The 25,544-nt window shown below is 35.1% G+C and overlaps 3 protein-coding genes across 6 annotated transcripts; 1 reads left to right on the top strand and 2 right to left on the bottom strand.

Moving 5' to 3' along the window:
- The first annotated feature begins 603 nt into the window (after window positions 1-603).
- LOC106137948 (terminal uridylyltransferase Tailor) lies at window positions 604-8,409 on the top strand. 2 transcript variants are annotated; one of them, XM_013338904.2, is made up of 3 exons: window positions 604-734; window positions 972-1,124; window positions 1,303-8,409. In XM_013338904.2, exons 2-3 carry the CDS (start codon window positions 1,034-1,036, stop codon window positions 2,370-2,372), a joined length of 1,161 nt encoding a protein of 386 aa, XP_013194358.2. In that variant the 5' UTR covers window positions 604-734; window positions 972-1,033; the 3' UTR covers window positions 2,373-8,409. The 2 variants fall into 2 exon arrangements, with proteins under 2 accessions (XP_013194358.2, XP_013194359.2); XM_013338905.2 differs by having other exon boundaries at window positions 604-885.
- LOC106137946 (acid phosphatase type 7) lies at window positions 2,480-25,188 on the bottom strand. 3 transcript variants are annotated; one of them, XM_060948308.1, is made up of 10 exons: window positions 24,897-25,188; window positions 17,671-17,862; window positions 16,941-17,062; window positions 16,206-16,390; window positions 15,182-15,382; window positions 14,642-14,754; window positions 14,131-14,263; window positions 9,268-9,329; window positions 3,341-3,432; window positions 2,480-2,820 (listed from the first exon to the last, which is right to left on the bottom strand). In XM_060948308.1, the coding sequence occupies exons 1-10, from the start codon at window positions 24,994-24,996 to the stop codon at window positions 2,746-2,748; spliced, it is 1,275 nt and encodes a 424-aa protein (XP_060804291.1). In that variant the 5' UTR covers window positions 24,997-25,188; the 3' UTR covers window positions 2,480-2,745. The 3 variants fall into 3 exon arrangements, 2 of the variants coding, with proteins under 2 accessions (XP_060804291.1, XP_060804292.1); XM_060948309.1 differs by lacking the exons at window positions 2,480-2,820; window positions 9,268-9,329 and having other exon boundaries at window positions 3,356-3,432; XR_009657183.1 differs by lacking the exons at window positions 2,480-2,820; window positions 3,341-3,432; window positions 9,268-9,329; ... (4 more) ...; window positions 16,941-17,062; window positions 24,897-25,188 and adding an exon at window positions 18,638-22,174 and having other exon boundaries at window positions 17,722-17,862.
- Window positions 21,130-24,877, bottom strand: LOC132902564 (uncharacterized). Its single transcript, XM_060948310.1, has one exon. The coding sequence runs from the start codon at window positions 23,948-23,950 to the stop codon at window positions 23,084-23,086; it is 867 nt and encodes a 288-aa protein (XP_060804293.1). The 5' UTR covers window positions 23,951-24,877; the 3' UTR covers window positions 21,130-23,083.
- Window positions 25,189-25,544: the final 356 nt, after the last annotated feature.

Here is a 25,544-nt window from a genome sequence, read left to right as displayed (position 1 = left end):
GGCTGGAGCGGCGGCGGATACCCGGGAACGCTATAAGACTAATAAATACCATTGTCTCGGCACCCAGTATCATACCCTGTGGTGTCCAGACGCTTGGTTCGTGGCGCACGTAGGCTTCACAAGGCGCTCAGCAGACGGCTGAGGGAGGCAACGGGTGACTCTTGCGCGGGCAGCTTTCTTGCACAGCGTATTGCTATTGCATTACGGGAATGCTGCCTGCATGATGGGAGCCCTACCAAGGGGTCCAAACTTAAATAATATATTTTTAGTTTGTAGTTTAAGAATTTAACTTTATTTTTAATACCATCTGTATTACATATATTTTTTTATTAAAACTATATTATTAATTATATTTAAATTATTTGAAGCGAATTAATTAAAACTAATTAAAATAAACTTAAACCAATTTATAATTGAAAGCTCAAAAATAAAAAATAAATAAATAGATTTATTATTAGTATAGTTTAGAAATTGTACTAATTTACATTTTGTCAACTTTATTCAAATTGGAAAATTGCTTTGACGACGGAAAATTAAAACTAGGAAATGTCAATGTCAACTCTTAAAGTAAACAAAAATTTTAATGTCATTCTCTGTTAACAACTTGTCATATCGTTTCATCGTTACGTTGTTGGTGAAAATAGTATAAATAAATAAATACATTAAAATAAGTAGGGAATGTAGAGTGTAGAGATAGGTCAGATATAGTTTTATGTGAACATACTTTGTATTTGGTAGGTTTTTTTTATCGAATCATGGATGCCTTGATGAAGTTACAATAATTACTACACAAGTTAGTGATCTTTAACTTTTATAGTAGCGGTAAATATAGGAATATCTGGACAATTTCTTTGTTCTCCAGGTGTAACAAAAACATGGCTTCAGGTAACATAATATAGAGTTATATAGAAACAAAACAAAACAAATATCTATTTGGCCCTTGTCATAAACCAATTTTATATTAATTTTAGATATTTTGGATCCTTCTGTGATAAATTTCCATGGGGATTTTTACACTCAAGTCGAAAATATAATGCAACGTGTGAGACTGACCCGAAGTGAGGTGGAAGACTTGAGAAGACTATTTTTTGACTTAGAGCAGACCCTGAGGGAATATTGGCCAGGTCTGTATATAAAACTTGCATTTTTTCATCTCTTTTGAAATACATCTTTGGATTGACAATATTTCAGTCACCTTTGATATGTAGTCGCCCAGAAAAACCTGTGGCATGCGACACCTGAATGCCATGTCATTTTGTCATTTCATTCCTTACTCTCATTAACATTAAGTATTACTTTCAGGTTGTATTGTTATGCCATTTGGGTCAATAGTCACAGGGTTAGGAATTAAATCAAGTGACGCAGATTGCTACGTTCACTTGCCTGAACACCTTAAGTCCCCCAACGAGTGCTATGTCATGACAGCCAAGCAGGTGCTGAAGCGCAGACCACACATCTTCCAAAACCTGTTTGTGATAAGTGCTGCCAAAGTCCCAATAGTGAAGTTTTTTCACACTCCAACTCAATGTGAAGTCGACATAAACTTCACGAGCCCTGCCGGTGTTCAGAATAGTAAATTAATAGCATATTTATTGCACATAGACAGGAGAGCATTACATTTAGCAGTATTATTGAAATACTGGTCTAAAGTTCACCAATTGACTGGCGTCAACCTGGTACCTAATTATGCACTTACAATGATGATAATATTCTTTTTACAACAAATGAGTATACTACCACCAGTATGCAAACTCCAACAAGGCACAAAGCAAGATATTGTTGAAAACTGGAACACATCTTTCAATGAGAGTTACCAACATCACACTAGTAATGACATGTCATTGTATGCACTTCTTGGTGGATTTTTTGAATATTTCAGCACTTACCAATACAAAGAATATGTTATTTCACCATACACAGGTTATTCCATTGACAGAAATCAGTTCAAGCGTTTGGATTTCGTGCCCGACGAATTTGATTTATATAAAGAAAATATTGAATATCAGAAATGTAAGCCATTGCAAATTAACAATCCAATGTGTGTTCAGGATCCGTTTGAGCACTCCAGGAATAGCTCGGTAGCAGTGTATCCGAGGCTGTTGACGAAATTAGTGTACTATTTGAAGCATGCTGCGGATAATTATAAGAATTGCTCTCAGAATCATTTTCTTAAAACGTTATTAGATCCAAGGAATGTTCCAGACATACCTGTTATGCTTACTACTCGAAGGGAGCAAAATAGGCTTGATCCAAAGAGACCAAATAGAGTTACAAAAGAAAAGTACAGAAACAAAGGAAGGAGAATAAATTTGAATGCTTGTTATGGTGAAGCAAGTAAATTACAGAAAAATTTCCACCGGCGAAGATTTTGAACGGTTACACACAGATTAGTGTAAGTATTTGTATTCAAATCAGAGATCTTATTAATATTTACTTATTAAACACAAGGAAAATAAAAGTCATTTTGGTATTAAGATTTTTTAATTAAAAAAGAACAACTACCCACATTTGAGATTCGGTTTAGACATTAGTTACATACAAGGTATTAATGACTCCATATATATCCAATAATGGAATATAAATAGATAATGATTAAACAAGAGGCTTGCGAGACATTTTGAAAACGACTGCCAAGGGAAATGATAAAACATCACAGTATGTATACCACTGATAAATGCTTAAATTTATTATCTATGTATCTTAGAATAATAGTGATAGATCTAATGCCCCAGGTCTACGGTATGGTCAGAGTGTGAACCGCAGCTTGTTCTTGATCAGCCAGAACGAGTCGATGACAGAGCCATTCAGGTCAGCTGAAACCTGGAAATAACAATATATTAAGTCCATTTCATACGTCCATGAGCATTTACAAATAAAGGGACAAAACAATTTTCTTGAAAAATAACAAAAAACAGAAGAAAAAAGCGAAATAAAAAAGGTGTCATAATGATTATGTGCTAGTGCAAAATTTTTGTGTTTTATTATAGGTATTTATTTCAGTACAAGATTGCGAGGCACCCTTATCGAAAGTTAATTTACATAAATATAATTTTAAAATGATACACTAATTTTCGATTATATAAACTGTTTTTTCTTTATAAAGTGCATCGATAGTCCAGTCGAGTGAGTAGTCGATTTGCACAAAAATTATTCGCACAATCGTGCGAATCGTCCCCTTTCAATACAAATATTTTTTTAGTAGGCGATTCGCACGGAAGTATTTAAATTGCGTGCGAATCGACCCCTTCAAGAATTAGTAGTATGCGATTCTTAATCTTTAAAATCAGTATCAATGCTCGCTCACGAGCTTCCCAAGCGAGCGGAGCTAGCATAATCTCACCTGTTCAACATAAATGTGTGTCTTGTTGAAAGTATGGAACTTCGTGTAGCCGTAGTCTTGAGAGCGGAACGCCGACCACGGCGCCGGCTTATCTGTGAATCAATTGTAAAATTATAACCTTCTACTTACTTTTCGATTCTCTTAACTTCTTATGCGATTAATTCATATTTTTGTCTTGACGAGCGTGTACGAAGAGCGTTATGAATGTGGATAAAGCGAAAGAAGTCTGCAAGGATCGTGGCAAATGGATAGATGTAGTCTGTATATAGCTCTGAGAAAGGGGTGTGACGTTATTTTTATGAATGTAATTCTAATCATGGGTGTTTGATTATCTATCCTACTAATATTATAAAGCTGAAGAGTTTGTTTCTTTGTTTGAACGCGCTAATCTCAGGAACTACTGGTTCGAATTGAAAAATTATTTTTGCGTTGAATAGACCATTTATCGAGGAAGGCTTTAGGCTATATTACATCACGCTGCAACTTCAGTCATGCCCAAAATAACTATTCCACGCTGACGAATTCGCGGGCACAGCTAGTAATGTATATTTATAGTAATATACAAATCTCATATTAAGATCTTATCGTTATACACATTCAGGCAACTGGATTCAAGTAACCATGATCGATTCACCAACACGAGTTAGGTTAGTCTGCAAAAGTTACGGAAGTCATATTTTTTCATATTTCATATTTATTTATTTCTTAACAATACAATTGTGTTGAAAATTTTGTAAAATAATACCACCACCATCCCAATAGCATTACAAATTAAATTACTTAAATACATAAAATCGAATTAAAATCAAACATAGAAAAGTGGATAAATGTCAAACAAAATAAAATAGTAATAATATGTCAATGTCGTAATCGTGGGTCGGTAATCGTATTTCGCTGTGTCGTCGCTATTTGCGATTTAAATAATCATCTAAGGAGTAGAAGCACTTTTTCAATAAATAAATTTTTAATTTGTCAATAAAATGCTTTGTATACAGCAAGTCCTTCAAGTCCATGGGCAGTCTATTAAAAAACTTTACTACCTGGTAATGAGCACTGTGCTTCACTACTAATAACCGGGCTACTGTACCTGTAACAAAATCTTTTCGTCTACTTGCTTCTCTTTTAAGTCGTTCCTCATGAGTCTCATAGTCATTAACATTTTTAGCGAAATGTGACAGCAATACCAAAATATATAAACTTGGTACAGTTAATATACCCAAACGAATGAAGTGGTCTTTGCACGACTCTTGTTGACGTATACGTGTTATAATTCTTATTGCCCTCTTTTGCATAACAAATGCCCTTTTCACGTTATAATCGTAACTAGCCCCCCAAAACAGTATGCTATACCTTAATTTAGATTCTACTAAGGCATAGTAGACCAATTTAAGGTGTTCCGTACCTACTTCTTCCCTGAGACTTCTTAGTACATAGCAAGCCGAACTTAGTTTTGCTTCAATATCGTCAAGCTCGCACTTCCAATTTAACAGGTAATCAACATGGACACCCAAAAATTTTACACTTTCAACTAAAGGCAAAGGCTTATTATCCAGAGAAATGCTAATACTTTCCTGATTTTGTGTATTCGTTTTTATTAAAATTAAATTCGTTTTGGAAGCATTGACAACAAGGCCATTTGCATTAAACCAATCGCTAACAGTTTTTAGGGAATTGTCCACAGATTGTTTTAGATTTAACATATTGTCGGCTGATATTATTATATTAGTGTCATCTGCGTACAGTATTAATTTAATTGATTCTGGATCAGTGGCGGAGGTGAATTCAACTAAATCATTCACAAATAAGGTGAAAAAGACAGGTCCTAGAATACTACCTTGCGGTACTCCTGTTTTGATATTTGATACACGTGATTTATAAACTTTCTCACAATTATCTCGATCCGAACCAGTTGAACCTGTTATCTGCACAAACATTCGCCTATTTTGCAAATATGATCTGAAAAGTTGTAGGACTTTACCTCTTATCCCATAATGAAATAGTTTTTCTAGCAACAATTCATGATTCACTGTGTCAAAGGCAGAACTTAGATCCAAAAAGACGCCAGAAACATTTTTTTTGTTATTTATAGCACTAGTAATATCGCTAATAAGAGCATTTATTGCATCCAAGGTTCCTACTCCTCTCTGGTATCCATATTGCCTTATATTTAATATACTATTTAAGTTTAAATGACGTACTAATCTGGATTTCATTGTCTTTTCTAAAATTTTGGACAATATAGGCAGAAGTGAAATGCCTCGATACATTTTTGGATCCAGTCTTGACCCCTTTTTATGTATGGGAATTATCTTAGCCAACTTCAGCTGATCCGGAAACACACCTTCTTCAAAACAATTGTTACAAAAATCACTTATCGGTCTAGCCAGTATATCAATATTTTCTTTTATAATAGAAATTGTTACCTCATCATAGCCACTAGATTTCTTGGATTCCATCGATTTTACTATTTTAAAAATTTCATCAGCTGTAGTAGGGTTAAGTAACATTTCTTGGTCAACTGATTTTACTGATTTCCTAAGAAACATAAGTGCTTTGTTAATGTCAGCCACATTTCCATAAGTACCTAAATTAAACTGTTCTGCAAATACCTCAACTATTTCCTCAGGTTTCTGAATGAGTTTATTATTTTGTTTCAGAAGAAAATATTGTTTACTAGAATCTACTTTATTTCTGTGCTTATTAATTATTTTCCAAACATCTTTAGATATATTTGTAGATTTTGCGATTTGAGACGATACAGTTATTTTTTTTGCATTTCTAATTACCCTTTTATATAGCGTCATGTATTTTTTTCTATAATTTGTAACTGTATCATTAGTATATGTAGTTTTTCCTGTGCATAAAAATCTTTTCATTTTGCTAGACGTCCTAATACCTTTTGTCATCCATTTAATTTGTGAATTGTGTCTTGAACTTAATTTCATGTTTTTAATTTTGAAGCTGCCCTTAAAAATATTAGTGAAGGTTTTTATAAAAGAGTTAATTCCCATGTTTTCCCAATTTGTATTGACAATATGTTGTCGAAAAATATTCTTATTTTTTATACTAAAACTCCTCCGCTTGACAGTTATGTACACATTTTGTCCATTTTTACCACTACCTGGTACCTTCGCCTTACACAGTAGTGCCGCATGACCATCTCCCAATCCGTTGTGGTCTACTGTAAAACTGTCAAATGTTGTAGGGGGTAAATTAGTTAAGATATTGTCTATACATGAACTTTTATTATTTCTTTCAAAAGTTTTTTCATGAATCACTGCCCTGAAATTATAACATTTTAAAAGATTTAAAAAAACTTGCGTATTATTATTACTTGTCATAATATCTATATTAAAGTCTCCGCATATGATACAATTTTTATTAAAAAAGTGCTCTAAAAGCTGTTCAAGTCTAATTATAAAGTCTTCAAACGTATCTCTTATAGGAATACGATAACAACAGCAAATACAAACACCGAGGTCAATATCTCTTATACAACTAATCTCGAAACTATCTCTTTTGTACAATTTTTTCGCAATCGGTAACACTTCCGTCTTTCTGTCCTTATGTGCTAATATCAGGGTCCCCCCTCTTGTCTTATTCACCCTAACATTATAGTCGACTAACTTATAATTGGTAAGATTTAATAACGAAATTGACCCACTCAATAAGAAGTGTTCACTGATACACAGGTAATGAAAAGTATAATCAAAGTTTTCTAGGTATAATTCTAATTCATCTTTTTTATTACTAATTCCGCACAAGTTTTGGTGAAATATATTTAACTCAATTAGATTATGGTCTTCAGTCACGAAAAAAATTATTCTCTACATTTGGTTGATTCAATATCTCACCTGTTTGAGTGCCAACTGTAATACAATGTGAACTTTTTCTGTTTAAATTATTTGTCACTACAATAGAGTCTTTTTCTAATAAGTTACAAATATTTTTGTTCCTATTGTCCAGCACGTTATGTCTTATCTTTGTTATATAATCAACATAATTATTTTTGTAATTTATATTTAGAATGTCTCTTAAAATTAACCTACATACATTTATCTTATTAACGTATCCATAAGTGTACTCATCATTCAGTGATATATACCTAGCATTAGTAAAGTATGAACATATTAATTTTATTTTTCTATTTAAATTTTTAACATCAAGATAATTATTTTTTTGAATTTCCCCTACTAAAATATTTGTATGCCTAATGTTATGCAACATATGATAGAAAAACGACTGTAATTTTATCAGATTACTATCATTTGTTCCTCCTAGTATAAGAATATAATCAGATTTAGTAAAATTTTCACATAAACATTCACTTTTATACAATATTTGGTCTATTCCAGCATTTGGTTTTAAATAACATGTTACAATAAAATTATCACCCAATAAGTTTTGTAATTTTTCCCTCACTCCATAACCAGTCTGATCCGCAAGTATTAATAGTCTATGTTTAACTCCCGATGCACGACTGCTAGCGCCATCTGTCGTGTTATTATCACAGTCTCCTTTGTTAAAGTTGATCAAGTGACACTTAGAATATTTTTTTCTAATCGGCGTACTGGTACTGTTTCCAACTTCGGCTAAAGTTGCCAATCCATCCACTGATTTTGTTTTTAATACTTGATTGTCAACCTTGTTTGTTTGTGTATGCCGTAAGTCTTTTTGCACGCACAGTTGTGTACCTGTTGTCGTGTTAATACTCGTAGTCCGCGCAAATTGGTATTTCTTTTGGTATTGAGGTGAATAAAATTTTAATGCCGAAGATGTGGTATTCAAATCGTTATTTCCAATTCCCACTGATTTGTACAGTTTGATTTTTTTTTCGTAAGTATTCAATTTCTTCTTTAAATCCGCATTTTCAATATTCAAATTATCAATCTCGCTAGTAGCAATCATTAATTCTGTACTTAATTTTTCCACCTTTTCTGTTAACTCTTGAACTTCAAGTGTCGATGTAGGTTCAGGAAGGCTTAGATAGCTATTTTCATAATAAGTAGCATCCGGAGAAGATATTTCGTCACTTTTATTGGAATTTATGTTGAGTTTTCTGATTGTTACTCCATCAAAATCATCTGCCATTATAATTTCTTTATTATTGTAATACAGAAAAATAATAAAAATGAAATACGAAACTATCCACTATGTAGGATTCGATCCCGTGACTTTTAATTCAGTCGTTGACGTTGAGCGCCGCTCTTAACCACTATTCCAACTTGTATTTCGTTATCTTGGCGAAATAGCATAACTATTGAATCGTGAATAGTTGTCGGTATTAGTCACAGCCCAATGGTAACAATCCTCATCGGTATGAGTCACAGTCACCGGCAACTTGCTACCGTCACTCTCACAACACAAATTCTCAACGAATTATTTCACAGATTTTTGCTTTGTTTGTAGTTAATAGTTGCACTGCCACTTTATTAGTATTAATTAGACGCACTACTGATATACTATAGGTTAACGATCACTTTCCACTTCACTATTTCGCCTTATGCAAGCTCGTGTATTGATCTTTCTTTATTCCCGATTTAAATTTGATTAGATACGATCATTTAAGGCTTCCTCTTCCATTATTTCTTTCCTTTTTTTGTTATCCAACGTACATCTTAAATTTCCCGCAATATAAACGTCCCACTTGTTTATAGCAATCATTTACACGTATCAGTCATCTGATCAGATGTCAGATGGAGAGGTCAGTCGTTTCGTATAAAATCTTGACTCACCCAATCCATCTTTGATCTGTGGTCAAAGGCATACCCCGGGCTCCTCGCCAGAGTGGTGCGGCTGAAACTGGGACAAAAGCCAGGGGGAAGAAGACAGGTTGTCTTTTGAGAAACCAACCAAATTTCTTGTAATAAACAATTTACCAGATTCATAAAATTTGTTATTTTTCTAAAGCTTTTACAAAAACTCACGTTTGAATTTGTCGCGGCCTTCCCTGCAGCCCGCAGATCCCGTCACTATGTGGACCGGAGCTCTGATAGGATACACATAAAATATAAAGATTATGTGACAAATTATATCTACCGAAATATATTTTAACATAGTTTAAAATATAATAATTATTTAAGTATAATAATAATCTCAATTCTATCATTAAGCCAAATAGCTGAACGTGGCCATTCAGTCTTTTCAAGACTGTTGGCTCTGTCTACCCCGCTAGGGATATAGACGTGACCATATGTATGTATGTATGTAATTATTTAACAAAATAACTATGTATTACTAACTAAATAAATATATACTAATTTCAGAATAAGTATTCATGATATTTGTGAAAATATATTTTTTAATATCATTATGCATCGGTTTTTTTTTGTTCGGTAAAATCCGTCACCGCCATCTTTTTCCCATGGATGTCGTAAGAGGCGACTAAGGGAAAGTCTTGGGATTTTTTAGGCGATGGGCTCACAACCTGTCACTATATTGAATCTCAATTCTATCATTAAGCCTATCAGCTAAACGCGGCTTTTCATCATATAAGTCTTTTAAGACAAACAGAGTCTCAAGGGATATACATATATAGACGTAATTTTATGAATAAATGAATGAAAAAAAAAATAGTAAACTAAACACCTATATCCAAAAAAGTATTTTAATTACGGCGTTGACTGAACAAACTATAAATTACACACTAACAATCAATAGCCGTGTGGTTCCCGGCACTTAAAGACTAGGACCACTCTATTTCTTTTCATAGATGTCGTAAAAGGCGACTCAAGGAAAAACTAATAAACTTAGGATTCTTTTTGTAGGCGATGGTGCTACTGCTAGCCCATCGCTTACAAGAAGAATCCCAAGTTTTATTATTTGAATCTCAGTTACATCATCAAGCCATACAGCTGGAAGTGGCGTTTCAGTTTTTTCAAGACTATTGGCTCTGTCTACCCCGCACGGCATATAGACGTGACTGTATGTATAAATTATGGGAAACTTTACGTGATGGAAACTATTATAGCCTGTCGCCTAAAAGAAGAATCCCAAGTTTATAAGCATATCCCTTAGTCGCCTTTTACGACATCCATGAGAAAGAGATGGAGTGGTCCTATTCGTTTTTCTAATGGTGCCGGGAACCACACCGCACCATTACACTACTTAACAACATAATGTCAATTGAAAACAACTAGCCTTTCAGTAGTATCACGGCACAATTAAATCATTTTCCTCCTGGCTTTAGTCCCGGTTGCATCATCATCACTGTAGAGCCCGGGGTATGCCTTCGACCATGGATCCTGGATTGGGTGAGTCAGGTTTTTACACGAAGCTACTCCCATCTTACACTAACCTAACCACATCCAGTTGCCTGAATGTGCAGGTTTCTTCACGACGTTTTCCTTTACCGTAAGAGCATCGGTTAGTATTCAAACTAATGTGCATAACTTTGAAAATAGTCATTGGTACATGGCCGAGGCGGGATTCGAATCTGTGCCTTCCTGCGCATCATTTTAACCAGGCACATTACCGATTCGAACAACGACGCTCTATTTAAGTAATCGAAGTTTAATGTTGTCTTTAAATCGGTAATTTGTCCGTAAATTCTTTGCATTACTTTCCACAAAAATATCACATTCTTTTGTTACATAGAAATTCCATTATATATATTTACCTATGTAGGTATGACTTTTCGTAAACAATTCGTTGAAACACTACATATGAATAATTCTGTCGTCGTAAACTCCTGACGATGAAAATAAATATCTCTATTCTGTTTTTACAAAATAAAAATGTTTAATTTGGTAGGTAGCTGCTTTTATTATACTTTAAAACCAACTATGAGCTAATGTTGACTCTGAAGTGGTGACAGTGGGTACTATTGGGTCACTCTTCCGTATCCAGAAGTTATCAATAACCCTCCCGCGTCTTAGGTGATGGCGAGATTCCACGTCGACCTGGAATGAGGAGACTTCAAAAGCTGATTAACAGTGTAGAACCAATATTAAAAAATAATAATTATAAAATTTGTTGTGTTGGATTTATATCCCCACGCAAGCCTCTCAATAACCCGAGATGTATCTATAGACCCGTGAAATCCAAGAGATTTTGATCCACACTAATTGCCGTGTGTGGCAACTAATAACACACAATAACTTTTAAACATCGAGTTTCAAGCCGGCAATATTATAATTTTCATGCAGTATTACATAACATACATACATAAAATCACGCCTCTTTCCCGGAGGGGTAGGCAGAGACCACATCTCTCCACTTGCCACGATCTCTGCACACTTCCTTCGCTTCATCCACATTCATAACTCTCTTCATGCAAGTTTCGGGTACTCTTGACCTGACCCTTTACCAGGACGTCCTTACCTAATATGATCAAGGTACGTTCGTTATAGGCATTCCCACTCCGACCTTTCCCTCCACACTCTCCTCATGCAGTATTTAAATGTATAAAAGTTGATTGTATGATGCAACTGATTTTAAACATTCACGTTGCATAACACTATTTACAATGTTATGTTGTCATGTTACAATGATAACCGAACACCTAGTTAGACGCTAGGTGACCACGGATCATTGTAACATGATTCGAACCGTACGGGATAAAATAAAGGTACCTACGTTTAATAGTAGTATTTGTAAATAGCATGTATCATGTTTTTCACATGGGATCAACAATCAACTGTACCTATTGAGTGTGTTATTGTTGCGTCATCTCTGCGTCAAACGTCATTAGCCAATCACAGCAAAGCATGCTACGCCTTCAGCCAATAGCAGCGAAGACTCTGCATCGCGCAAGCAAAGTTTCCACAGATTTTTGAAGCATAATTAATTACAACTGTTGGAAGTTTTTCCTTTGGTAGTGGTTTACCCCTAAAGTTAACTCCTGCTGCTAACTACAATAAGCGCTATTAACAAATACCTGCTTAACATTAACATGCGTTTTGTTATAGAAAGTGGCCCTGGTATAGCCGTAAGCCGTCGACCGGAATGCCGACCAGCCGTATGCGGGATCTACGGAATTATAATCACGCATTACGATATCTAAAAAAACTCATTCTTTAGTTAGTAGATGAAAATGTCTGCTAAAAAAACGCATAAGCTAATGGTGAACCTAAAATTTTACATGTAAGTACTCATATTTCCCACCCCTTGACGAATATTCAAAGATAAACGAAGATAAAAGGCTTACTTTTAAATGGGTCTATTAAAGGCTTACTTTTAAATGAGTCTATTAAAGGCTTACTTTAAATGGGTCTATTAAAGGCTTACTTTTAAATGGGTCTTTTAAAGGCTTACTTTTAAAAGGGTCTTTTCCTTCTCTGCAACCCGCGGAGCCGGTTACAATGTGGATGGGTGCACTATGGGGGCGAACATATACTTATTATTATTATTATTTTATTGACACTGGTTCTTCCCTATCTGTGTTAAGACATGGAGTCCCATTTTATCTAGAAATATGTTCTATTTAGGGTAACCATATCTCAGGATTTGTGCTGAAATTTCAAAATTCATAGGATAAAAAAGACGTTACGTCTATGTCCGTCTATAGCGGGGGTAAACAGAGGCTAATAGCCTTGAAAAAGCTGATAAGCCACGTTCAGCTTTATAGTTTAACGATGGATTTGAACAATTTTTAAACAAAAATCAGTCCGTTTCTCCGAATTTATTAACCTGGTCAACTTAGTGGCAAAAGCATAAGCTAACACTTATTTACTTTAGATTCTGTTACTTACCCATATCCTGGGTTGATGTTTTCGCAAATTGAGCAATTTGGTCCAAAAACAGTCACCAAAAACACACACTTAAAATTTTGCCCGAAATATGTACGTACATAGGTGAAATTATTAGTGTCTTGTTAACTTCATAATCGCAATGACGATTGCGACGAATGTGAGTCGAAATTCAAAAATTTATTAGAATTTATGTCAAAATATATTTATTAACTAGCTGTGCCCGCGACTTCGTCCGCGTGGAATAGTTATTTTGGGCATCATTGAAGCCCTCAAGGATGAATAATTTACCCCGTCTTTTTCACATTTTCCATTATTTCTTCGCTCCTAATAGTTGCAGCGTAATGTTATATAGCCTAAAGCCTTCCTCGATAAATGGTCTATTCAACACAAAAAGAATTTTACAATTCGAACCAGTAGTTCCTGAGCTCAGCGCGTTCAAACAAACAAACCCTTCAGCTTTATAATATTAGTATAGATACATACATACATACATATGGTCACGTCTATATCCTTTGCGGGGTAGACAGAGCCAACAGTCTTGAAAAGTATTTGGCTTAATAATAGAATTGAGATTCAAATAGTGACAGGTTGCTAGCCCATCGCCTAAAAGAAGATTCCCAAGTTTGTAAGCCCATTCCTTAGTCGCCTTTTACGACATCCACGGGAAAGAGATGGGAGTGGTCCTATTCTTTTTTGTGTTGGTGCCGGGAACCACACGGTACCTACAGCATTAGTATATGATACAAGCCCTGCTTAGTTCAGACTCCAGTCTCTCACAAACTTACTTTGTATTGTATAGTTATAGTTAACTTTTGTATACCTATTTTCATTTAAGTTTGTGTAGAGAAAAATAAAGAAATTTGAATTGAATTTGAATGATAGCGTAGATCTATCCTACTATTTTTTTTCATATTTATTATTCTATACCCTCTGTGTCGAGGCTATTGGTTTATTATATTTATTTTGTATAAAATGCATGCTCATACTTATATAAATATTGTTTTCTCAGTAAGTGATTTATTTTATGTAAATCTTATGAGAATAAAGTTATTCTATACCTATGATAAAAGTCCGCGGAAGCTATAAAGTGTTTCTCACCCGGGATCAGTATAAGGGTGAGTAGTGCCGTTGTACATTTGTCCGTCGTAGAGCGGCCAAGTGCGCTCGTACGAGTGCTCGTGGGCCCACAGTGCTATGTCCACCCCGTACTCTTTCAGTAGAGGCTCTAAGGCTGAAACATACAATGAAGCATTCACATCATTCGTTCCTCGGGTATTTAGCTAATAATCATTCAATTCATTCATTTCGTACGCTCACTCCCTGTGGAGAGCATAAAGTATATGTGAAATTCAATTTTTTTTATACATCAAAACATGAAATTAAATCAAAATAATCCAGCAATGCGCCACATGGAGGCATCGTACTCAGAATACTGACAGCGTTCCCTAGCTGAATTGCCTTCACGATATAATATATGGTAATGTTTTCAACGAACACTATCGATCCGTCCATTCATTTCGTTCACTCACTCACCGTAAAGCCGTAGAATTCAACACGATTTTTACGTTTCAAAGTAACCAGCTCAATTTCGTTCAATTCGTTCACTCACCGTAGAAACCGTAGAGGCCGACGCGGGTGTATTCCACACTGCAGTCGATATCGTCAGAATTGCTGCAGTACATGGGACGATGGCCGAATACGATAATCCATGGGCGTTTGCGTCTGAAAATATATTATTTTTATAAGGCAAAGATTATAAAGCAAACTATTAAAAAAGGTTATAATTAATTAAATTGCAATGCAGTTTATAGCAATCAATTAACACTTGGAATAAACTTATCGAAGTATATAATTTAACTTATAAAAAATTAAACTGGCGGAAAATTTGTAGCTACAGTGGCGTTATCCCGGTATCCCGGTATTATATATAATAAAGCATTACTTCATATCTTTCCCATGAATGTCGTAAAAGGCGACTAAGGGATAGGCTTATAAACTTGGGATTCTTCAACTCAACTCAAAGATACTATATTTTATAATACCCAGGCCAATCAATCAAAAAGTTCCGTTTCTCATCCTGTCCTGGCCGGGACTCGAACCCGGGCCCTCCGGTATCAGACAAGCGCTGCCTATACCAAACTATACCAACCTGTTCTCCGGCGAAGAGGCCCTCTTCAAATCATCCCTAAGCCACTGATACTGATCGCTGATGAGTTTCAGCCCGTACTGCGTGAAGTAGTACACCTCAGTGGAGATCGACACGAAGTGAGCGGCGCCCGCGTCGAAACTATAGAACAGCGAGGATCGCGCGCCCGGCATGGAGAACCGGTGCGAGTAGTGGGAGAAGTTGCTGGAAGGTCACGGCACCATATTGATTCCTGACTCTTCAGATTGGGAGCACACCCTGATACTAAATTATCGCTTTTTCCCCGCGGTAGTCGTAAGGTAACGCAGTAACGAATTAAGTTCTTTAGTTTAAGACAACAAACATTATCCAAGATAGTTCAGGTTACTGTATCAATGAGATCCGAGAAAATACACTACACCTTGCGAGTAATAAGAATAGTTTTACATATTTGTTCGCCATCTAACTTAATTATTGCATTTATGGTTATTTAGTTTATAAATTCATCGATGGCAATTTATTTTATTACTTTAAATTATTACAATGCAATTCTTCATCATTCATTGAGTGAATATAAAACAAGAATGCTCTCAGAAACTGAAAATTCACTTTTGATTATGGCTACCCAATCATTTAACATATGTATCATTATCATTTATCATTAATTTAACATACATATAGTCACGTCTATATCCCTTGCAGGGAAGACAGAGCCAACAGTCTAATAGACTGATATGCTTCGTTTAGTTGTATAGCTTCATGATGGAATTGAAATTCAACTAGTGAAAGGTTGCTAGCCCATCGTCTACAAGAGGAACATCTTTAAGCCTATGCCTTAGTCGGTTTTTACGGCATCCATGGGAAAGATATGGAGTGATTTTATAGAAATGTATCAGAAACCACACGGCACTTATTTAACAGAGGAAAGACATGAATAGACTGCTGAATTTAATTCCACTAGCTCTTAAATGTAAGAAGAAGTAACCCATCATCTTTTAACTCATTTATACGATTCTTAAACTTAGTGAAATAAATACCTATTACTTACTAAGCACTCTCGTGGTTCCCCGGGCAGGTCATGTAAGGCAGATTGGCCGCTAACGGCTGGATCATGTTCATGAAATGGTCACCGACCCGCCCGTTCTCTTCGTACATGTCGTATGCGAAGTCACCCACGTGGAGTATGAAGTCGTACAGACCCAGAGACACGTCCCGCTTCAAGAAGGGAAGCGCCTGTGCGATATAAGATGTGATCAACTTCGGAATATACGTATTCTGTATGTAATGTTTAAGACTTCTTATAGGGTTAATTTGTCGGTTATAATAAAGAATAGCTTTTCTTTATTATAGACGGCCTCGGTGGCGCAGCGATAGTACGCTTGTCTGTGTTTTCTTAGGTCTCGGGTTCGAATCCCGGCTAGGGGGCTAGGCTAGGTCTATCTTTATAAGTATTCTAGATGTTTATCTTTATAAGTATTTATTATAAAACTAGCGACCCGCCCCGGCTTCGCATGGGTGCAAAATTATAAATGTTATTATACATAAAAACCTTCCTCTTGAATCACTCTACTTGTTACAAAAAACCGCATCAAAATCCGTTGCGTAATTTTAAAGATTTAAGCATACAGACAAACAGACTAAAATAGCGACTTTGTTTTATACTATGTAGTGATATACTTAGTATCGTTGAGTTAGTAACTCGTAACACTAGCCTCGAACTTACTTCGAGGCTAACTCAATCAGTGTAATTTGTCCCGTATATATTTATTTATTCTAATCATACCATAGAGTTGTTGACGCCCATGTCGCCATAAATAGCGATCCTGAGTGGGTAGTCCTCGCCGGCCGGCGGCGTCTTGAACGAGAACTGCTCTGAATACCCGGAGTCCGAGCCTGCCTTATACACTGTCGCAAAAAACAACTTATAAGATAACTAAATAACAAAACTAACACTTCCAACAGAAATTAATGAGGAGGAGGTAACATTAGATCTATGTATTGTTTGTCTTCAAATAATATCCATCCATATTATGTTATAAATTCTAAAGTGAGTTTGTTTGATTCATCACAGTTAAACCACTGAACCGATTTCAATTAATTTAAACAATTAGTACCCACTGACTGGAAAGGATATCGCGTACTTTTCGCGAGCGAAACCTAGGGCGGTTGTTAGTAAAATATTAGAATAGAATAGATTTATTTTCAAAATTATTTAATTCTACACTTCCGAAGCGCATCCGAAAAAAGACGGAACAAACTACACTGCAGCATTTTATTTTTATAAATCTGTGGTGAATTGTATTAATACGAGTATAATATGCAGCAGTTAATTTTTTTGTATCATGAAAAGCGGTGTACTCGTGGACATTTACATCAACAGAATGGTAAAAGTTAGTTTCCATTCCGGTAATCCAATATTTACTATCCACTATACAAGAGTGAAACGTCACTTAGTCACTATTGCTAAACCCTAGGAAGCGATTTTATTTTTAAAAAGAGATGTCCCATCTTACCATATTTAGTATCATGCGCAAGATCCTTCAAGGTCACTTTATGGATCCACTGTTTCCTCTTCTCTTTACCGCTGTCCACGAAGACAGTGCTGCCGCCGACGGCCACCTTGTTAGTCTGGTGTACACCGTATAAAACTTTGGACTTAGCCTGCGCAAACGTCGACCAGGTTACCACTATTTCGTTAGTTGCATCTGAAAGGAAAAAATATGCAGTCGGGTTCTACTCACGCCCAGTTCAGACACATATCTCGTCTTTATCACTTACGGGGTAGACAGGGCCAATGGTTACAAGATTTTAAAGATCAAGTTTAGCTGGGCAGTATAATAAATTATTATATTATTAATGGAATTGAAAAGGTAGTCAGCCCTTCGCCCAAAAAGGTGAAAACAACAGAATTTTATTATTCAATATTGAAAGAAAAATATATGTAAATGAGTAAAGTAAAAAAATTATTAACCTTCTGACAAAAAGCCAGGTCAAGAGTTACCCGAAACCGATAAGCATGCAAAAAGACCGTTATGAAAGTGGATGAAGCGAAAGAAGTCCGCAGGGATCGTAGCAAGACGAAAGATGTGGTCTCTGTCTACACCTTCGGAAAAGAGGCTTGATTTTAGTTTCAGAGTTAAGAAATTAGAAACTTTGATGCCTACTTATTTTCAACAGAAAAAAAACCTATTATAACCTGTAAACTGAGATTGTATTGGACTGTACCAGATTCACTAAACATTTACAAATTTTCACAGCAATGTGTGCAAATAAAACCTAGCTTATCACATTGTAAGCCGGTCATGTATCAAAGGTCACTCATACATATCTACTTTATCATTTCAATAGCTCAAACACAATATAATTTGTAAACTGTAATAACAAAACTGTATCTGACTGGCGTGTCAGTGGACAAAGAAAATGTTTATAAACATGCTTCGGGTTAATTCTTTTAACAGAAATTAACCTGAACATACCTACCATTTTTTCGTGCTGTTTCAACCAGGTTGTGCAAATTTGTCCCGTTAAATCACGTTTGTATAGCTTTGGGTATTCTAAAGTAGAACTCTTAAGTTACTAAAATAAAGATAAACAATCATAAGATATATTTAAACCACAAAATATTTTCTGGGCATGACTATGGGCTCTCTAGAAGCATTTTTTCTTTGCTTCATTTCTGATGAAATTTGATTTAAGCCTCTTTACAGCTAGCTATGTAGCTAGCTCTCTACAGTTCACTCTGTCTACCCCACAAGGGAAATAGATGTGATAATATTTTATTTTATTTTATTTTATTTGGAGAACAAACAGTCTTACATAACTAGATAAACAAAGAAATAAACAACAAATGACCATTAACATGTTCTCGCATATGAGTAACTAAGCAGCTTGTCTGAAAGAGAAGGAAAGAAAAATTTAGGGGGAAAAAACTAACATAAAAAAGAGAGAAATCAGAAAAAAAAGAGATATATCACACAAGGAGAACACCTAACTTGCAGAGAGAGAACCATTAAACCATGCCTGAGATAAAGTGTTTTTAAATTTATTGACACTAGAATTGAATAAATCAAGATCTGGGTGGGCAGCTATTTTATTTATCTCAATAGCAGATCTGACAAAGAAAGAGTTATGTCTATATTTACATGCACTATATGGAACATATAGAAATGTGGGCAACCTAACAGTTCTAGTAGGCACTTTCAAATAAATTTTATTTAATAAAGATGGAGTATCTAACTGGCTTTGAGCAATTTTTACTAAAAACATAATATCGGCAGTTTGTCTGCGAATATATAATGGCAGAAAATGGTACCTTGAACACATAGAATTATAGTAAGAATCAAAACACTTTGTTTTAAATTGCAAGTACCTTAAAAATTTTCTTTGGATTGATTCAAGCCTATCAATATATATATTGAACTGAGGATTCCAGACTTGGGAGCAATACTCGAGGGAGCTACGAACCAGGGCACAGTATAGTATTTTTATCAGTTTAACATTAGTGAACTGAGAGCACGACCTTTTAAGAAATCCTAAAGATCTAGAGGCCTTTTTAACTATGTGATCGATATGAATTTCGTATGTTAATTTTGAATCATGTATGATACCTAAGTCCCGAATCTCTTCGACTCTCTTTAGTTCATTGCCTAATAAACAATAATTGTAATGCGTCGGTTTTGTCTTTCTGGTAAATGAAATATAGTAGCATTTATTAATGTTTAAGTCCAATTTATTACTAGAGCAATATTCAGCAAATTTATTTAAGTCCTCTTGAAGAAGTAAACAATCCGACACACTAGAAATGTTACTGAAAATTTTCATATCATCCGCGTAAAGGAGAACCTGAGAGTTTGAGAAGCAGGAGCGCACATCATTTATGAAAATATTAAAAAGTAAGGGTCCTAATAATGAGCCTTGAGGTACCCCAGAAGGCACCACATTCCAAATAGATAGGGAGCCATTAATAGCTACGGCTTGGGATCGGTTTTCAATATAAGAGCTGAACCACCTAAATAGGTTTCCATGGATTCCGGCTAAGTAAAGTTTTTTTAGCAGGATTCCATGATCGATACGATCGAATGCCTTGCTAAAATCCGTGAACACAGAGTCCACTTGTCCACCTGATTCCATATTAACTGTAACATAATCAATAAAACTAATAAGATTGGAGTTAGTCGACCTCTTTCTTAGAAAACCATGCTGCTCTTCGATAAATGATGAAGCCAAAGCATTGTACACTTGATCATGTATAATTTTCTCAAAAATTTTTACGAAAATGCATAATTTAGAAATTGGTCTATAATTTTTAATATTACTCTTGCTTCCATTTTTATGTACTGGAGTAATAAATGCTTGCTTCCATATTTTAGGCACAGTCCCTTCAACAATAGACCTTCTAAACAGAATCGATAAAGGATGACATAAACCAGCAGCACAGCCAGCAACAAATTTAGCATCAATCAGGTCAGGCCCTGCACCTTTAGAGATGTCAACAGTTGTTAACGATTTGAGAACAAAATCAGTGTCAATTTCAATATTCGAGATCGAATTAAATCCATGCAAATGACCAGCAGGAACAGAATTTGAAGAATCAGTGGAATTGTCTTGAAAATTAGAATGGAAATATGTAGCAAAAAGATTGGAAATATCATCACTAGTATCAGCTGATTGATCTTCAAGATACATGGTTGAAGGCAAAGAGTTCGAACCATGTCTATTAGATTTTATAAAAGACCAGAATAATTTAGGTTCCTCAATTATAGTATCTTCGCACCGTTTAATATACATATAATAGCATTCTTTTTCCAGTCTTTTCGCCCTCTCTCTCAAAAGATTAAAAGTTTCGCGGTCACTCAAATTTCTATACTTTTTAAACTTAATAAAGTATTTACGCTTTTCTTTAAGTAATTTTTTTAAAGAGGACGTGTACCAGACAGGAAATTTGCCTGAAGAAATTATTTTTCTAGGCACAAATAAATCTCGCAAGCGATATAGGTGATTATAGAAGGCATCCGTAGCATCATCTAAGGAGCAATTATATAACAACAATTTCCAATCGACTTCATTAAGTGAACTCACTATTGCCTCAAAGTCGGCTTTCTCGTACACAAATTTAATTCTAGGATTGCTCTTAAGTGCGACATTTGTTAAGAAGGATAATTTGATCTCAAGCGATTTGTGATGTGGGTCCTCAGGAACCAGAGGATCCTCACAGTGTGAGACAACTACGGGCCCATTGGATAGTACATAGTCCAGGATACGATTACAGGAGGAATTTCTAATATAATTAAATTGGTTAAGGTTACATTCTGACAGAGTATCAAAAAATAACAATTGAGAAACCCCAGATACCCCACTAGGACGCAGATAGTTTCCTTCATCACACCATTCTACATTTTTTAAATTAAAATCCCCTAATATTAAAAACGAGTCATTCGGGCAAGTATCAAATATAGACGAAAGCTTTTCTGAAAAATTACTCAACTGCATGTTAAAAGAGTTACCAAGCGCTTCTTTGCAGAGGTATATTGTACAAACATGTAGTTTTATGTTTTCTTTAAGATTGTTATTTTTTAGCGTAATTGTCACCCAAATATCCTCTGCAGATGACCGCCACTCAGGTCGTTCAATGGCTGCGAAGTCCCTATGAACGGCGAGTAATGTTCCGCCGCCATATTTTTCGCCAGTCATTTCGTAATTTCTATCCCGTCTAAATACTACGTACCTATCATCAAACAACTCACTGTCTCCCAAACACTCAAGCAACCACGTCTCTGTCAGCGAAACAATGTCAAAAGATGTTAATAAAAGATTACGTTTAAATATTTGTGTCTTTGTACGAAGCCCTCGAGTATTTTGGTAAAAAACTTTAATATTAGAATCCACAATTAATAATAATCAACATAAGTCTAAGTAGAAACTTTGTAAAGACTATAGTAGATAATATAATGAACCTCAGTACTAGATACCAGATAAAAATAATATTAATGTCAGCATTGTAACTAATCGATTTATACAGAAATCTGTATAAATAACATGTATTCAATACAAGTCTTCTATTCAATATCGATATTATCAAGAAATTGATAATAATATTACAGTGAACAATTGCAAAATATATAAGGAAATAATGTAAATAAACGAAAAACGACAATCTACTTTTACTTAACGTCACAATCTTACATAAAATAAAAATAGTACCGAATGCGTTAACGATAAAATAAAAATAATTAACTATAGCTATAATATTTATATATAACATAAGTAACTTATGCGAACTATATATAATAATATTATCAGTTCCGACACAAGGTACTGCATATAGCAAATAATTTATGTACGTTATCAGTTTAATACTTAAAATAAACAATGACATCAAAAACCTACAAATAAAAATATTACTGACAGATACTGCACTGGCACTAAGCAAATTATAACAAAGATAAATTAAACTAACGTTTGGCGATAAATGAGGATTTAAAATAGTCTGAGAGAAATATGCAAAATAAATATAACTATTTAGCCGAAAAAAGTGTCCTAGCATCCAGGTAAAACTAAATGCAAATAAGGAATTTAAGCCGAAGAATAAATTGCATAGAACGCAGGCGAGTGAATGGAGAGTTATAAGAAATACCGTAAGCTCAGCGTAAATAATGACATGCGATGTAAACAAACTGCGAAGTGCGCAGTCAAACCTCCAACATACAAATGTATTTCTTGCAACGCGTGCGCACAGTCGAAGCTGCGGCGCGCACTGCCGTTGCCTACGAGCACTTACCTGCGGAAACAGGTAGCCCGCTCCACCGAGCCGACTCACATAAAAACACAAAGGAAGGAATGCACGCATGGTTCTCAATCTGCTTACAAGTTTATAACAAAATCTAAAAGACTGCAACTTCGGGAGTCTAACGCATTCAAGAAACAAAGTTAAACTATTTTTAAAAGGTCTTTTTCGTTTCTTATAATAAAAACAGGTGACGTGTCGGATTTTCTGGCCATAATTTTTGCATGCTTCACCCAAACATATCTGAAATCCGTCTCTCGAGCCAGTGATCTCGCCTTACTTAACAAGGTCTTATTCTTCTGGGTCAGATGGTCGTTTACGTAGAACGGACCAGTAGCAGAGAAACCCAAACCTGCGAGCGTAAGCTGCTTGCTTTTACGCGCGGACGCCACCAAATCTTCTTTAATATATCTATTATTAAACGATATTATTATAGGTTTCTCAGCATCAGGCACTCGAGTAGGTATCCTCGCAATGCAGCTTATAGATTCCCTTCTTATAGGGAAATTACTCAACTCCCCTATCCTTTCCGCAATCTCATATAGATTTTCTCCCTTCCTTAAGGGTACCCCACGGATCTCGACATTGTTCGCTCGAGCCCACTGATCCCTATCCTCAAGCTCTTGCCGCAGTCTGCATACTTCCTCCTGCAAATCAGGGATCTCTGTCAAAGCCTTTTCAACACCTTTGACGCGAGCATCCAAAGACGCAAAAGCCGAGTGAGCCATTTCAACAGAGGCTTTTAAATCTGACATTTCGGCCTTGATAACGGCAACATCTGCCGAGAGAGACTTCAACGGCTCCAGCTGGAAAGTGATCCGACTCAACTGCTCCTGTATACTGTCCAACTGGGAAGGCATTGGGGATGTTGCGGCAGGCGAAAGTGAAGATCCGGACTTACACCCAGGGCACCGCCAGTTATTTCTTCTTTCACCCAGTCTTCTAAACCCGGTTTCTGTGACGCCGGCACATGCGAAGTCGAACTGGTTCTGAATATGAATGTATGACATGTTTATAGGTCTCCTTGTAGATTTGCCAGGTCAAGCTTTATGCATAACTCCTGAAGTTTAGTCCACATATGTGCTAAATTCCATGAAACTGGTGTATTTGAGTTTATTCATAACAAAATATCTGTAAACTCAGTACATGATCTATTTATACAACTAGTAAGTCATAATTTCCTTTAAATGTGGCATGAAGGATATTGGAATTGAATTAAAATAATCCTTTAAATTGTCTTGTGTTTATTATACACCAGATGACTAGGTTAGTGGTAATACAAACCTAATGCATGTCATGATAGTGTTTAAAATCATTTAACAAATAACACACTGATTTATTCAGAGTAAAGCAACACAAATAAAGCTACCATTTATCAGGAGATAACTTAAGCATCCTGCTTTGGCATAACAATTTATGTCATTCTCTATATCCCAGAGCAATTGTGATAAGCAAGTACCTAAATAGTGTCATTTATTGAATCCATACAAACCTATAAGAAATTAATACAATAAAGAAACAAAAATATTTCTATTTAAATCAAATAGAAGTAATAAATCAAATACTAGGTATTTTAATTAGTATTTTTAAATAGGTATTATTTTTAAAATATTTAAAAACATCCATATTTTTAATAAAAAAAATATCCCTTTATTGGGGAATTTTATCCTGATTATTTATAAAAATTATTATAAATTTTTTGAAAACTCTTTTCATATACATCAAATATTATAAAAGTAATTAATAGGAAGGTTGGTATGTGCTTGTAAAAACTGTTAGTAATTTATTAGGCCTTTCTCATATTCATAATAATTAATTCAAAATAAAAAAAATAATTAAATAACAAATTCACGGGCATGTGCCCATGAATTTCAAATAGAAAATCAATATGAATGTTCGTGTATGCACTTTTAAGCACGATGAAAAATTGCATAAAATAAAATATACAATTTTTACCTCCAAAAGATAAGTGGATTTGCTCTGGTTGAACTTCCTTCATCTTCACATAACTTGCCCAGGACACCCCAACGAGAAGGAATAAAAATAACAACTTCATCTTTGGTTAAAGCGCGGATTAAAAGGACTTCACTAATGGCTGTCGATGTGAGAACTGAGGAACTGGCTGATTGTAGTTTATAAACTAATCGCGAACTTGCTTTGTTTTGTCATTACAAACAATATTATGCGAAGAATACAATCAACACAGAAAACATGACATGACAGCATAAACAAACACAAACGTCGATTCGATAGCAGTAGACGCCAGTGTCAATGTCAACTATCAAGTCAATGAAATTCTTTTTATTTATTTTAATGTAGGTATTTGCGAATGAATAAAAATACACAGCCCATAGGTAATGATATTTTATAACGCCTTCCACAAACAAACTTACTTTCGCATAATATTATTTGGGATTGAATATCGTATGCGTTATTTGTTATGGATTAGGTATAACGGGTAGCTAGTTTTTTTGTAAAACGTTGTTTTGTATTTTTTGGGTATGAAAAATAGATTTTGGTTGATTGATTTCATGAGAATCGGTCAAGACGTTTCGGAGGAGTACGGGAACGAACATTGTGACACGCGAATTTTATTACATAATA

Source organism: Amyelois transitella, chromosome 15, assembly GCF_032362555.1.
Source record: "Amyelois transitella isolate CPQ chromosome 15, ilAmyTran1.1, whole genome shotgun sequence".
NCBI lineage: Eukaryota > Metazoa > Arthropoda > Insecta > Lepidoptera > Pyralidae > Amyelois > Amyelois transitella.
This window is presented reverse-complemented; position numbering and strand designations above follow the sequence as displayed.

What these genes read in the sequence shown, in the direction of transcription:
- LOC106137948 (XM_013338905.2), top strand. An exon ending in CCTGAGGGAATATTGGCCAG is followed by an intron (nt 1,125 to 1,302) that starts GTCTGTATATAA and finishes TATTACTTTCAG; the next exon opens with GTTGTATTGTTATGCCATTT.
- LOC132902564 (XM_060948310.1), bottom strand. Translation starts at nt 23,950, where the DNA reads ATGTCATACATTCATATTCAGAACCAGTTCGACTTCGCATGTGCCGGC.
- LOC106137946 (XM_060948308.1), bottom strand. Translation starts at nt 24,996, where the DNA reads ATGAAGTTGTTATTTTTATTCCTTCTCGTTGGGGTGTCCTGGGCAAGT. An exon ending in GGGAACCACGAGAGTGCTTA is followed by an intron (nt 15,383 to 16,205) that starts GTAAGTAATAGG and finishes GTGACCTTCCAG; the next exon opens with CAACTTCTCCCACTACTCGC. An exon ending in GCCTCTTCGCCGGAGAACAG is followed by an intron (nt 14,755 to 15,181) that starts GTTGGTATAGTT and finishes ATATATTTTCAG; the next exon opens with ACGCAAACGCCCATGGATTA.